General features: G+C 39.0%; 1 protein-coding gene across 2 annotated transcripts in view; it reads right to left on the reverse strand.

The window, feature by feature from the left end:
- Positions 1-2,602: 2,602 nt before the first annotated feature.
- The window catches only part of LOC124787995 (putative inorganic phosphate cotransporter), a 168,113-nt gene continuing 155,634 nt past the window's right edge, over positions 2,603-15,081 (reverse strand). For both annotated transcript variants that reach the window (XM_047255031.1, XM_047255030.1), the window contains exons 2-9: positions 9,830-10,062; positions 8,385-8,642; positions 5,771-5,858; positions 4,539-4,765; positions 4,261-4,410; positions 4,037-4,169; positions 3,593-3,834; positions 2,603-3,070 (exon numbers count right to left, since the gene is read on the reverse strand). In XM_047255031.1, the coding sequence (XP_047110987.1) occupies positions 2,879-3,070; positions 3,593-3,834; positions 4,037-4,169; positions 4,261-4,410; positions 4,539-4,765; positions 5,771-5,858; positions 8,385-8,642; positions 9,830-10,062 (1,523 nt within the window). In that variant the 3' untranslated portion in view covers positions 2,603-2,878. The remainder of the gene's footprint in view (positions 3,071-3,592; positions 3,835-4,036; positions 4,170-4,260; positions 4,411-4,538; positions 4,766-5,770; positions 5,859-8,384; positions 8,643-9,829; positions 10,063-15,081) is intronic.

Below are 15,081 nucleotides of genomic sequence, written 5' to 3' on the forward strand. Positions count from 1 at the left end.
AGGAATAGAATAAAAGCATTTATTGCTGCCTGGTCCAATATTCCATAAAACGTCTGAAGAGGACAGCGTCATGTACTCCTCTAAACGGAGTATGCCTGTACCATTTTGTCAAATACATCCACACCTCCTTTGGTACTATCATAAAATTCAATGATCTCAGGTTTATTTGTGGTCTGGTTAACATCAGGAACACTATGCATTGTAGACAAAAGAACAACAGATTTTTCCTCTTTAGGAGTGAAGGAGACAAGTGTTTTTTTTCCCCCCCTGATGAAAAGCAAATTCCGACGATAGCACTTTCTTCTTTCTGTTGGGTAGGAAACTTGGTGGGATTTCAGCCTTATTTTTCCTCAATGTACCAACAGTTGTCAAATTCTCTTTCAGCAACATGTCTGCCAAAGTATAGCTGTGAACCAATTGTCACAAATGGTATTTCAACCTTTCCCACGAATAGTTATGAACGGAGTTTTCACATATTATCTTGGCAGACTGATTTGTGTTTCTGTTCTCCTTTCCAACATAAGGAATAGCATCTATCATGTAATTATGTTCTGGTGTCACACATTGTGATTATTTTGATGCCATATTTATCCATTTTTGAAGCAATGTAAACACGGAATAGGCATTTTCCCCAAAATCCAAAAAGCTGCTCATCTATTGTTACATACAAAGCTGTCCAGAGTGGAATAGGTGAAAATTCGTCATCCTTATTTCTCTTGGTCTTATCATCACATCTCAGACAATGTAGAAGAAATTTGAGCTTCATTTGATACATAATACATTTGTACACAGATGAGCCACACCACATTTCTTCAGTATTGAGATGACCATCTTTTCTGCTACCCAACATATAAAGCAATCCCATATTTCTTCCTTGCCCATATCACCAAGAAACCAATGGTCAATATATCTACTTTTTTTTGCCTCATTTGCATGAGCTACAATCATATCAACTACTCTTATGTAATAATATTTTGAGAGCATCTACCTCCAAGTCAATGTTTTGAGTAAAGTTAACAGCTTTAAGAATTTTTACAGTGTTTCTACTTTGGGTTTTACCTTTCTTAGGTGATATTTTAGACCATAAAAATCCATTCTTACCCCTGATTGTGTTTTCTGCAGATACCTCCTCCTCACCACCACCACCACCACCACCACCACCACCACCACCACCACCACCACCTTTGGACGTCTTAGCTTCAAACTCAGAACTATGTTCAGATTGTATTTCCAAATTATCTTCCCCACTTGAAAATAAGTCATTTGCACTGTGATTGTCATTTTTCCCTCCAAAACACTTCTTACAAAGTCCTCAAACCTTCGATCATTCACATTTACAGATTCAATACTCGAAAAGCTTATGAAATCTAGCAAATATAGTTCACCTACGAAAATGGTAACAGGTGACCTATAACCCCAAGAACTATTCAGTCTCAAGTAGCAGCTGGAGACAACTGACCAGCAGCACGACAGACCAGTGACTCATTTATACGACAATGACAAAAGAATACACAAGCCAGTCAGAAAAAATACCATTGTTTGCCAACTTAACAGAAGAAACAAACTATCACTGGAGTGACACATCATCGAACATCAAGGTGCATATATATATATATATATATATATATATATATATATATATAAAAAATCTTTATCTTTCCAACAAACAAAAATCACTCAGCAGGTAGGGCACTTGCTTTATGAAGTCTTGTTCCCAATGGAATGAGAGTGGATTTTCACAATTAAAACACAGTCTTTCAGCTTTTACAAAAGGCCATATCCATTATTATTGCTTCTTTTCCTGAAGCTAATCATTTCAAATGCATTCTTTTGTAAAACAACAAATTCTTTCAATATTCTCAAACTAATTTCTGGTTTTACAAGACAACTGCATATAAGTGTGAAGTTAAGACACTTCCATAGATGACACTATTATATTGCTCATGTATCAGAACTTCCTCATGAAAAAAAGTAAGGAACACAATATTTTGTTTTTTAGAAAAAGATATTTATTGTGGATCATGGTTTTTCATCTTGTGAAGCATATCACACTTACGTGTGAAGTAACATTTAAAAATGGAATTACTTTAACCAGTAACAAATATTTAATACTGGTTACAGACTGATGTGTACAAATGCATAGCATTTAAAAAACATACAATTTCTTTCTCAAATACACATTGAAAAGTGAAGTTTCATGGCAGATAGTGAAACAAAATCTAAGCCTATCTTATAGAAACTTTAGAAATTTCTATTACTTGTCTAGGTATAGACACATAACAACATTATTTAAAAATTACTATATGTTACAGTAATTTATAAAATGTGATTTCTATGGATGTCTTTGCCTCATTCATTCTTGGAGTATCTCATGTTTTATGAGAAGTAGCCCACAGATCTACTAATGGGTTAAATACTGGACTGTTATTTAATGTTATAATACTATCCAAATAATTTGTAACTGTTTTATAATGAAAAATTTATTAGGGAATTGGTAGCACACCAAATTTCCAACAGCAAATAGCAAGATCTACTGTCGGCATAAATGTGGGTTTTATTTTTCATACACACACCATACAGAAAATCACTGATTTGGACAAGATTCTGTGTAAGATAATTTAATCTCAGGGTTTAAATAAATACTAAAAGACATAGAACTCTTTTTGCCATCTTTTATACATTCTTTTGCAACTAGTGACAGACATAAAAAAAACACTCATAATTTAATATTTCAAAATATACAAATTTGGGAGTGAAGAAGCTGATGTAGCTGCTCAGTCATATTCTCTCTCTCTCTCTCTCTCTCTCTCTCTCTCTCTCTCTCTCTCATTGAACATACAAAAAAGACACACACCAACACATTGCAAAGCTGCAACAATCAATGGTGCGTGCTCTCCATCGGTACGCAGTCTTTTTCCACATCAGTATTCTTGTTTTTAGGAGGGCTGTCATTGCTGGGGTCATCCCAGTGTTGCCTCACACCAGATCCAAATATCAGGTACACTGTCGCACATACTATATACACACCAGATGCAATCATGAAGACAACTCTCCAAGCTGCTTGTGTCGGCTGCAATGAAAATTTTATACATTTAGGACATCATCACAGAATACAAATCAGATTTCTATATGCAAATATTTATTTCATGAGGAGTGTGCTGTAAAAAGTGCCCCTTATACATCTCAAATAAAGAACTTTTTTATTCCTTTTGATTTTAGTCCTATAGATGTTACCACAAAACCCATCAAGGACATGGTACAAATCAAAGCACACAGTAACAACAGACGGCTAAGGTTTTTTTTAGAAACTGCACAGAAATGCTGCTCTATTAATTTTAGAATTTACTCTGAGACCATGCTACTGGCTATTAACTGATGTGAAGAATGGCAGTTAAAGGAGGATTTTTTTTGTTTTGAGAGACTCTTGCAACACAATGACTTAGCACATTTCCATCATTTTGCATTTGTTTGAAATTATATGAAACTGTTGAGAAAATTGTTAGTACAAGATAGGTGTATTTGTCAAATATGTAACTATGAGGCATGTAAAAAAGATTATGAGTAAAATACAACATGTACATGATGTACTTACCCTTCCATGGATTATGTAGCCTGCTGCTATTGGAGCTAAAAGGCCAGCCAAGTTTGCCAAACAGTTGGTGAAACTCATAAGAATACCAGCAAAACGTGGTGAAATGTCAAGGTGATTCACCTTGAATCCGGAATAAATACCTCCATTAAGACCAACACCAATAGTTAACAGTGCTACTGTAAGTGTTGGATCACAGCCTGTGTATGATGCTGCTATTAAAGCGACTGCAGGTCCGTACTGACCTGAAATAGAAAAGTTGGTTTTATAATTTATAGCAAAATTATACAGAAAACTGAAGCAAATTTTGCACCCTGCTGTTCTGATGTAAGCACTGTACAGGAAACTCTGTCTAAAAGTCTTGTAAGGTGTATAATTTTTATTAAATGTCTTATGAGGTAATGTTAATTTCATTAACAACTCCAGTTCACTGTAATAATTTCTTACCAATGCTATTTACTATCTTTCTTGTTACTCCATGAGTAAATCGCCGGCTGGAAATCATCCAGTCCGCTGCATGACTAGCAACAATTGAAAATATCCACATTGCAAGGTATGGGAGTGCAGAAAGAGTTCCATTCTGAAATTTAAGTCACAGGAAGATTATTAAGCTGTAGGGATACAGACATCATTCATAACACATTTGACAGAATGTGTGGCAATTCCTGTACCTCTTTTATGTCAAAGTGCAGCACTTGTTTCATGAATGTTGGAAGTTCTGTCATCAGTGTTTCATATCCATAATTTTGCCCCATGTGTGCAATAAGAATTGCCCAGAATGGTAGAGACTTTATTATGCTTTTCCAGGGAACTGGAGGAGACTGAAATGTAAAAAATCATTGAATCATTGAATCATACAATGCATTCTAAATGAATGAGAATACAAGGAAAATATACGATAAATATATATTTCTAAATTCATGATGGGAGAGTTTTAAATGTTACTCACAGAGACACCTGCAGAGCCCCATACAGTGTGTGTGATGTATTTCTTCTCATCTTCAGCTATGCGAGGGTGGACATCAGGGTCTTCATAAACCATGATTAGAAAAGCAACAGACCATATTGTACCCACAGCACCAAAAACGTAGAAAATCGATGGCCAACCACCATCGAATCCATATTCAGAGAGCAAACCACTGAGAGGCATAGATACTACTGTACCAAACTGTGCGCCTAGAAGAAAACAAAACATATGTAAGAAGGTGTGTGCACAACATGTAAAAATATCAATAAATGACCTCTGAAAATCACATGCAAGATAATAACTATTAATAATAATATACATCTCTAGGCTAGAGGCTGTATGTGGAGGACATATGCTGAATACTGAGTGATAGTTTTGTATACCATGACTGGTTTATCGTATTTAGGATTAGAATCTCAAGTACCCTTTGCAGTCAGGTAACACTCATTGCACTAATACCACCAAATGTCAAATGATTCCTGGCCACTTGCTTAAAGAGTGCATTTATTACACCAATGGTGATCTCACTGCTGTTTATCTCAGAAGAAGCCAAGACTGAATCCTTTTTCATAAAAGTTTTTAGGTTGCTTAAAGTAATGGAACCATGACCGTACTCAGCCTCAAAACTGTCTTAATTAAAAAGAAATCATGTTCATAGATTTGTTGTTACAAGCCAAAAAACACAACATGTAAGTAAAAGACATTGAATGTACTGCGAATGATGGAGTGTGTAACAGCAAAATTCCTGAAATGCATTCCTCACTAGTTTTATAAGTTGAAATAACATGAAGGAAGGTTATGGCCTTCGACGACAGCCCTACGGATTTTACCTTTACATTAATCATACAATGCAAATCTTTCGCCACACAACTTCCACATTCTTTCAAAAATGACGAACACTAGTAAGCCTGATAATGGAGTGGAGTATAAAAAACAACCCTTATATATATTTTTTAAAGAGCCATGTTCAAATCTCAGTTTGGTCGTTCTCATTTAAGCTTACCATTGGTTCCCTTCATCAGGTCATCATTTTACTTAATACTGATTTATGGTCCTGTTTTTAAAATCTGTCAGTTGACATTAAGCTGCTTAAAAAAATGGAATGACACAGGTCAGAAGTGTCACAGTAGCCAAGAAGAATCTAATAACTGATAGAGACAGATTTAATCAAACACTATAGTTACAAAGAAGCTGGGTTGTTTGACATTACGTACCTGCATATACAAAAGCACCCATACGACTCCTCTCGTTAGGCGGAATCCATTTCGCAAGCAGGGCATGTGTGCATGGTACAATGGGGCCCTAAAAAGAAAAGTGATTTCATGAAACGTTAGTAAGACTACTATGGACTTTAGGTATTGACATTTGTGAACTAATGTATTGATTTTATATATATATATATATATATATAATGGAAGGAAACATTCCACGTGGGAAAAATTATATATAAAAACAAAGATGAGGTGACTTACCGAACAAAAGCGCTGGCAGGTCGATAGATACACAAACAAACACAAACATACACACAAAATTCAAGCTTTCGCAACAAACTGTTGCCTCATCAGGAAAGAGGGAAGGAGAGGGGAAGACGAAAGGAAGTGGGTTTTAAGGGAGAGGGTAAGGAGTCATTCCAATCCCGGGAGCGGAAAGACTTACCTTAGGGGGAAAAAAGGACAGGTATACACTCGCACACACGCACATATGTCTGCTTGTGTCTGTATGTGTGGATGGATATGTGCGTGTGTGCGAGTGTATACCTGTCCTTTTTTCCCCCTAAGGTAAGTCTTTCCGCTCCCGGGATTAGAATGACTCCTTACCCTCTCCCTTAAAACCCACTTCCTTTCGTCTTCCCCTCTCCTTCCCTCTTTCCTGATGAGGCAACAGTTTGTTGCGAAAGCTTGAATTTTGTGTGTATGTTTGTGTGTCTATCGACCTGCCAGCGCTTTTGTTCGGTAAGTCACCTCATCTTTGTTTTTTTTATATATATATATATATATATATATATATATATATATATATATATATATATATATATATATATATATATGGGTATTTAATACGGCAGCCTGTAAAAACAATTACTTGAAACACAATGATGAAATTACTTAAAACACAATGATGAACAACATTCTATAGAAATACATTTAAAACAATCCAGGAATTAATATGCACTGATTTAGGGAATCCACAGAAATCTTACACCACGACTGTGGCATGAGTAGGCCTGTATCAGTTCTATTTCCCTCAAATAAGAGTCACATGGCTTAACCACAGTTTTGCCTCACTAAGAAACAGCACTGAGCAAAATAGTACTGTGGCTGATTATTTAATTTCTATGTCCAAATTTTATTACAATGGTAGTTCCCAAAGTTCATGGCTGGATCTAATTGGAGGGGTCGGTGGAAGGAAGTACTAACCATCAATTGAAATGGACTAGAATAAAATGGAATAGAACAGAATAGCCTGATCACATTATCTGTTATATTTTCAAAAACATCACATTTTGATAACAACATAAGAAAAGGATAGATTTCTCTCACAACATAGAAGTGACACTGAGTCACAGACAAGAACAATAAAAAAGGCTGCTAAACATTTAATATCCTCTTTTGGAAGGAGGACTTCTTTGTCTGAAAGCTGAAATTTTTAGCTGTTCTTTTCCATTGTGCCTGTCCAAAACTCAATGCCTCCTGTGTATGGTGCGTAACAATCTATCCTTTTCATATTTTTATTATTCCATCTGGACTTTCCTTTGTTACATGTTGGTAACAAGTCGTTCTCTATGTACCACAAGAAAACATTGTCTACTACACAAACAGCTTTGTTTTATTGTATTTATGGTTTTATTATTGAATTTAATCGAAGGTCTTATTATTGAATTTAATCGAACATAAAACATTCAATACCTCAAAATACACTGTTGTGGTTTAGCACATTCTTATGCCAACATTTTCAGTTATTAGATACCAATTACGAAAAAAAGAATTTAAACTGATGCTTCGCAGGTACAGACATCACAATGGACATTTTTGCTTCAAGAAGCAGCAGCAGAATGGATTAAAAAAACACTGGATGTATACGAAATTCTTCCACAAATCAAATCATCTCCTCTCTTTCTCGTGCAATGCATTTGGGATTTCCAGTAATCTTAACTATTCTCTAGATTAATGACTTTTACTTGTGAAATTACCTTGACATAGCAAATGACACTACAGTAAAATACTGGGCTTGTAAAAGGACTATATTGGTCTTAATTTTTCCTATTAATTACTGGAGCTGGACATTTGTGTATGCAGTTGTTTAGCATAACCCTTTCAAAATGCAGACAATGAGTACGATAGCTTTTATATTTCATCCCTGTAGGTACAGAAGGTCCTTTCCAGTTATTTGTCTCTTCTGTAAATACCCTGTAATATAGTTTTTTGCACTAACTCTAAATATTTTCCCATTCTTCGCAGTTATATTGAGACACACAGTCTCTGAAAATTGGCATGTATTTTTAGTGCCATAAGCTATGGTTTTCTTGGTTTTGCAAGAAGTGTACTACCAATTCCATTTTTGTACCCCCCCCCCCCCCCCCCTACCTATCTATCTGACTTCTCACTAACACTGATTTGTCACTCCATGTTCAACTGTTCCTCACATATGTCTTCAGGGAGGCATTAATAATAAAGAGTGCACATATCCCAAGTAGGCTGCAACAATCGCTGAAATCAATTTTTTTCCAACCTTATTTTCACACTCTGATAAACAATAGCTAGTTTTAGCTAAGTCTACAGTAAATTTTTATCTTATTTTTACATACTCTTAAGTTGACTCATTACTTACCTCTCCCAAACCTTGAATAAATCTCACTGCAATGAGCCATTCATAACCATGTCTTGCTGCCACTGGCACCAATAGTCCAAAAACAGAGTTGATCAACATTCCAACACCCAAGAACAACTTGGCACCATATTTCTTGGACAGTAGTCCAAATGGAATCTGTGTAATAACATAACCATAGAAGAAACTGCTGAGGATGTATCCTTGCAGTGTTGTGTCCCAAACAAAAGAGCCCTCAGAAGCAGATCTTGATGATGGTTCCTGCAATATATACAACAAGAATTTTTATAAAATGTTTGTTTGCGTGTTAAAAAGGTAGCAAATATAGTTGAATTAACATTTTAGAGTTCATACACTTGCATTAAGTCTCACATTCAAGGCTAAAATGGTTTTGCAAGCTAATGATTAAATACATCTGATTAAAATCTCACCTATCATTAAAAATGTATAAAGAAAAAGCTTAGAAGGTTTTGTTTCTTGGCAAAAAATAACGAACAAGCACTGAGTTGTGAGCAGAAGTATTATCGTGCTGATAAGGCAGTTTCAATTGGGATTTGGTTTTGATGTCATACCCGTACCCATGTTTCGTCACCTGTTAGTTAACCTTCTTTGGAAATGCTGGATCGTTTTAGTCTTTGTTCAGCAATTCCTGTTAGATGTTTCCGCGGCGTCATTTTGGGTCGAAATTCAAAAATTTTGGAACAAACTTTGCTGCTACACGTTTCATGCCCACAACCTACGGTGAGGGGGAGGGGGAGGGGGGGGGGGGGGGGGAGGCTTGACATAAGCCAAAGGATAAGCCGACTTCACCAGCAACTTCTCCGCTGGTGATTCGGCGATTTTCTACAACCATTTTCTTTTTTTCTCTACCATTGTCATCAGTAATTGATGTACTAGGGCAGTCATCATCGTCCACGTCTTCTCGACCCGCTTGAAACGTTTATCATTGCCTTACTCATAGCAGATTCGCTACAAGCCACAGCCAACATTTCGAATGCACTTTATTCACGTTTTTCAGGCAAAATTTAATGTAAATTCTTTGATCTATCTTTTACGAAAGTAAAAATTCCCCGAGAACTCTACAACATATATTACCTTTCCAACTATCAACAATCAACTAAATATATAAAACAGTTGAAAACGGAAACATACGTCATGAACATGTATACCAACCGATACAAAATTGAAACTCGGGATGTATAAAGCCCGCAAAACTAAAAAAAATTGCGTTATTTTTTGACCACACCTCGTATACGCCTACCTTAGAAGTGTCCAGAGAAAAGTACATGGCTGGTAACTGCTGCCAGGTAATCAATAGGGAAATGTTGGAGATAAGATAGGTTTAAAGGAGCCATACACTTTTTTCAAAAATATTGTCCCATTCTCATTATCCTTCCAACTGCACTTTCAATGAAATATTGTTGATTTACTAGGTAACTGATGCTCACCAGTTGGTAGTCATCATCAGCGGCGGGTGCTATCTGTGCGTCCCACAGTGTGCCCAGCTTGGCCGATGTTCCTGACGGAAGGCACTCGTCGTCCTCAGTCGTATTCTCCTTAGGCAGGGCAGTGTGATTCACCATGGCGACGATTGCCACCGACATGTTGGTCCGCATCACGTATGCGTTCGCCATGCCCAAGAAGAGCATGAACGTAACCATGTGTCGCGCGCCGACGCATGCTGAAACAAAAATGAGACGCCACTGTCAATGTACCTGCTTTCTCGACCAGTTTCAGGTCAGAAGGTTTCCATCAGATCGGCGCTAGAACACTAATAGATGATACGACATGCATTTAATAGTACATACAGGGTGACGTATTATTGAACAACCTGAAATAAAATCGTCATAACTTCTGAACGGTTTGCATTAGGACGTTCAAACTGCACGGTTGGCTGCGGGGCAAGATGGGAGTTAGTATGCGCGGTAAGGTTTACTTCAGCGACGAAGCCCACTTTCGTTTGGATGGGTTCGTCAGTAAGCAAAATTGGCGCATTTGGGGGGGACTGAGAATCTGCATTTCGCGATCGAGAAGTTTGAGAGTGTGGTCTGCACAATGTCCAGTCACGGAATAATCTGTGCGATATTCCTTGATGGCACGGTGACTGCCGAACAGTACGTGAAGGTTTAGGAAGATGATTTCATCCCTATTATCCAAAGTGGCCCTGATTTCTACAAGATGTGGTTCGTGCAAGACAGATCTCGACCCCATTGAAGCAAGAGAGTGTTTGATGTCCTGGAGGAGCACTTTGGGTGCATTCTGACCGGGGTACCCAGAGACCACTGGCATGGGCCTCTATGGACCGGCATATTCTTCGGATCTGAACACATGCGACACCGTTTTGTGGGACTATATTAAAGACAAGGTGTTCAGCACGAACCCCAAAACTATTGCTGAGCTGAAAACAGCCGTTTGGGAGGAGATCAACAGCATCGAAGTTTCGACACCTCCGCGGATCATGCAGAATTTCGCTATTCGTCTGTGCCACATCATTGCCAATGATGGCAGGCATATCGAATATGTCATATCTAAATCCGAATATCTGTAGTGACGTTTACATGTTGAATGAAGTGTGTGCACGCCGTAGTTTGTAACTAATTTAAGTTTTTTATGTAGCTCAATAAATGTCACCCTGGATGATAGTATTATTGCTCAGCTTAACGGGGGTTCAGCGTTTCGTATGAACTGGAGCCTACAGTCTAGACAGTCTAGACCGAAATGAAACACAGAACGTTTGTACATGTTCTATGCCTCTGCTTCCGCTTAGCATTGTTAGGTGCTGACGTTCAGCTGGATTGCGAGTCGCGAATTTGGTCTTTAAATAAACGAAAAAGTAACAAAGCATTAACTCACCAACTTTTGATAAACAACAGGAGCCCAATTACCCATGTGCAAATACATGCATGCCCTTCCTACAGTCATAGCACGATGTAAAAATTCCTTAGATATGTTACCAAAACTCTGAACCAGACTCCACCAAAGGCGGACGATAGTTAACGAATGCGTTGGAGACTTATTGGTACATTATCTGCTATTGTTGGTGGTTAAATCCGTTAATCAGAGCCGCAAGGTCTAGGGCGCTGCAGTCATGGGACTGTGCGGCTGGTCCCGGCGGAGGTTCGAGCCTCCCTCGGGCATATATGTGTGTGTGTGTGTGTGTGTGTGTGTGTGTGTGTGTGTGTGTGTGTGTGTGTGTGTATGTGTGTGTGTGTGTGTGTGTGTGTGTGTCCCTAGGATAATTTAGGTTAATTAGTGTGTAAGCTTAGGGACTGATGACCTTAGCAGTTACGTCCCATAAGATTTCACACACATTTGAACATTTTTTCGTTGATCAGAGTGGGGGTTCCAGTTTCTTAACTCCACACTTGATTGGACGAATGCTGTCTGGGTTGCCGCGTGTATCTCAGCAGCACAATCAATTAAAACAGATAAAAACATGAAGAATATTTTTTTCTACTCACAGACAGACTGCACCCGCCCTTTGCGGGTGGACCAGGGAGCAGGCGAATTAAGAGGTGTTTAGGTGCGAAACTCTGTTACGAAAACGCTACAACTTCGGGAGAAATAATTCAATTAATTTTTAAACGGGATTCAACTCAGACCGTCACAAAAACGAATTAGCACGCCATACTGATAAATACGAGGTTAGAATTTAATGACTCTCTCGCTCGCTTACCCTCTCCTCCCAGCCCTTAGTTAAAATGGCTCTAAGCAATATGGGACTTAACATCTGAGGTCATCACTCCCCTAGAACTTAGAACTACTTAAACCTAACTAACCTAAGGACATCACACACATCCATGCCCGAGGCAGGATTCAAACCTGCGACCGTAACGGCACCGCGGTTCCGGACTGGAGTGCCTAGAACCGCAGTCCCTTAGTCATTCTCCGCAATTACAGAGGAGGATATGTTTCAGTGTAACACATTCGAACGAGGGTGGCGCAACGAGGGGAAACCACTGGACTCGCGTTAAGTAAGAGAAGGATTCAAAAGCCCGTATAACGATCCAGACTTAGGTTTCCATAAATAAATTAAGGAGACTGCGGGGGCGATTCCTTTGAGAAGATCACCACGGTCATTCTCGTACATACTACTTCTATACAAACTTGTGCTCCCTCATTATGACCTCACGTTAAACTGCAACTATCCTTCCTCCTAGGATTCTTATTCCAGTGGAACAACAATTTGACAAATTTACTCACCTCTTCGGTCCCTATTAGGATGTTCTTCGACAGGCAATGCGAGTTTATCATAGACTGTTTGAGAAAACAGTAAATTGCCAAGGGTCGAGAAGAGCTTCGTGTTTATTGTGCTTGCAAAGGAGTTGATTATTCGCTGCTGCAGGATCCACATCGACTGGCTCTTGTTTTTTTCAGAGCTACTGCGCATCTCAACGGGGTATCTGAAAATCTCGTTCGCAACAGTTTTTTTTTCTGGTACTATGTTCGACTGACTCAGTCTTTTTGTACTGTGTATGCAGACGAACTGAGACACACATTTCGTGAAACGTGAAAGACGCGCGGTATTACTGATTTCCCAAATTCCGTTGATCTCTGTTTCCGTAAACCATACAGTTCTACTATGTGGGGTGCCATAACCGATATTGACTGAAGAGTTGTCAAAGACAATAACGACAAAAATAAAAAAAATCCTGATTTTACATAATTAATATCTATCGACATAATATATGAGGAATGTGTTTATCGCAAAAACTCACGTAGTGAGAAGAAATAATGTGTTTTCACCTGCAGTCATTTCCTGAGTTCATTCTCGGGTTGTCGGTATATGATATTAATGAAAATCTCCAAAGACTGTCCTTTACAATTTTAAAACTACAATACAATACAGAAACAAAATCGAGCGATTATGTGGAGCTAGGAGCAATGAGTCTCCAACTCTCGCCCTTCCAATAGAAGCCAAAAAATGCCATCTGTAGAGGAAAACCAACAAAAAAGTTCCTGTTATGGCTAAAGTTCTGCGTCTCGCAGAGAAAGAGCATTCTCAGAAGAAAGCAAACGAACACTATGATAGTGAACGGCTCCCGCTGTCTCAGATTCACGTTTCCTTTGACACGAAAGTACCACAGACAAACTGTCTAAGCATCGAATGTTACCACTCTTTCGTAAAGGTGTGAAACAGGGAGTGTCAACCTGACGTCTTTACTTACCAAGCAGAAGGGGACAAGCGTTTACCGTTAATCATACTGATGATGTAGGTAATAAATTACCTGAAAAGCGGATGGCCAGATTTACTGCGTACACAATGCTAGCAGAAACTTAAGCGTCAGTGTTAGACATCTGAACTACAGGTTTTCAGTTAAAATCTATCTGCTATAGCTCTAATAATTTTGGAGATTTGATGTTTCTCCGTTTTGAAACCAGGTTAAAAAACTTTTTCTGACTAAAATGTTTTCTTGATCTAAAACTGCTAGACCTACAGCTATGAAATTTTTACGGCTGTTTTATTACCAGTTCTGTGTAGTGCTTTTCTCTGTGTCTTGTATGAGAAGAATCTGCACCATGAATAGGTGTAACAAGCGAAACTCCCCACGCACCCCCCTGCCCCCGCTCCTTCGCAGATTTAGTGGTAAGATGGCCCAGTGTATAGCCCGACAAAAACTGAAGAGTTGGGTTGGGGTTGTTTTGGTAGAAGAGACCAAACAGCGAAGTCATCGGTCTCATTGGATTAGGGAAGGAAGTCGGCCGCGCCCTTTCAGAGGAACCATCCCAGCATTTGCCTGGAGCGATTTAGGGAAAGCACGGAAAACCTAAATCAGGGTGGGCGGACGCGGGATTGAACCGTGATCCTCCCGAATGTGAGTCCAGTGTGCTACCACTGCGCCACCTCGCTCGGTCAAAAACTGAAGACATATCAAGCATGAAAATAGGAAGGTGGTGTACTGAAATGTAAACGAAGCAGCAGAACAGGAACAGTGCAGGGCCCAAACTAAACATGTGCAACATCGAGGAAAGCTGGAAGTACCACTGCGTCGTGATTGTGTGGTCTTGGTGTTGGACTACAAAGTGGGAGGACCGTGTACAAATCTGTCTTGCGCTTTTTTTTTTTCTTCACAAAATTATCAACTTTCCGTCCGGTCATTGACGTGTCGTTCTCCTCCTGCAGTCTTGGCAACTGTCATACTATACACTGGTTAGAGAATATAAGTCATGTGATAAGAATATATTACCGTCACAATTGAATCTGATGAACAGATAGAGCTGGCGAGATGCCGCATAGACCCATCACAGAAATGGAAACAGCAAACGGCTGTAACTACATTACAACGAAAGGAATTCAAGTGTGGAAACTTCTAAAACGGAACCTAAGAGTCACAACATGGGGTATTTTTGTAGAACGAATAGGAGGTAAAGTACGACTGGAAGTCCCTCCCTTACCCTTCGCTGTCGCAAACGGACGTTACACCACGACACACATATTTTTGAATACAGCGGATAGGCGTGTCAGTGACCGGACGGACAGTTCATAATTTGGCAGGAAAAAAGGGCATTAGGGAGATTCGAACACGGATCTCCCCGTTCGCTGTCCAACTATGTGACCACATATCCACGACGCAATATCCCGCAAATTCCCGCGATGTTGCTCGTCGCAAGCTTCGACCGTTCACTGTTCCTATTTTGTTTCTTTTTCCCATTGTTCAGTATGCATTCTTCTTGGTTTCAGGCTTGATCTGTGTTCAGT

This window comes from Schistocerca piceifrons, chromosome 3 (genome assembly GCF_021461385.2).
Source record: "Schistocerca piceifrons isolate TAMUIC-IGC-003096 chromosome 3, iqSchPice1.1, whole genome shotgun sequence".
Taxonomy (NCBI): domain Eukaryota; kingdom Metazoa; phylum Arthropoda; class Insecta; order Orthoptera; family Acrididae; genus Schistocerca; species Schistocerca piceifrons.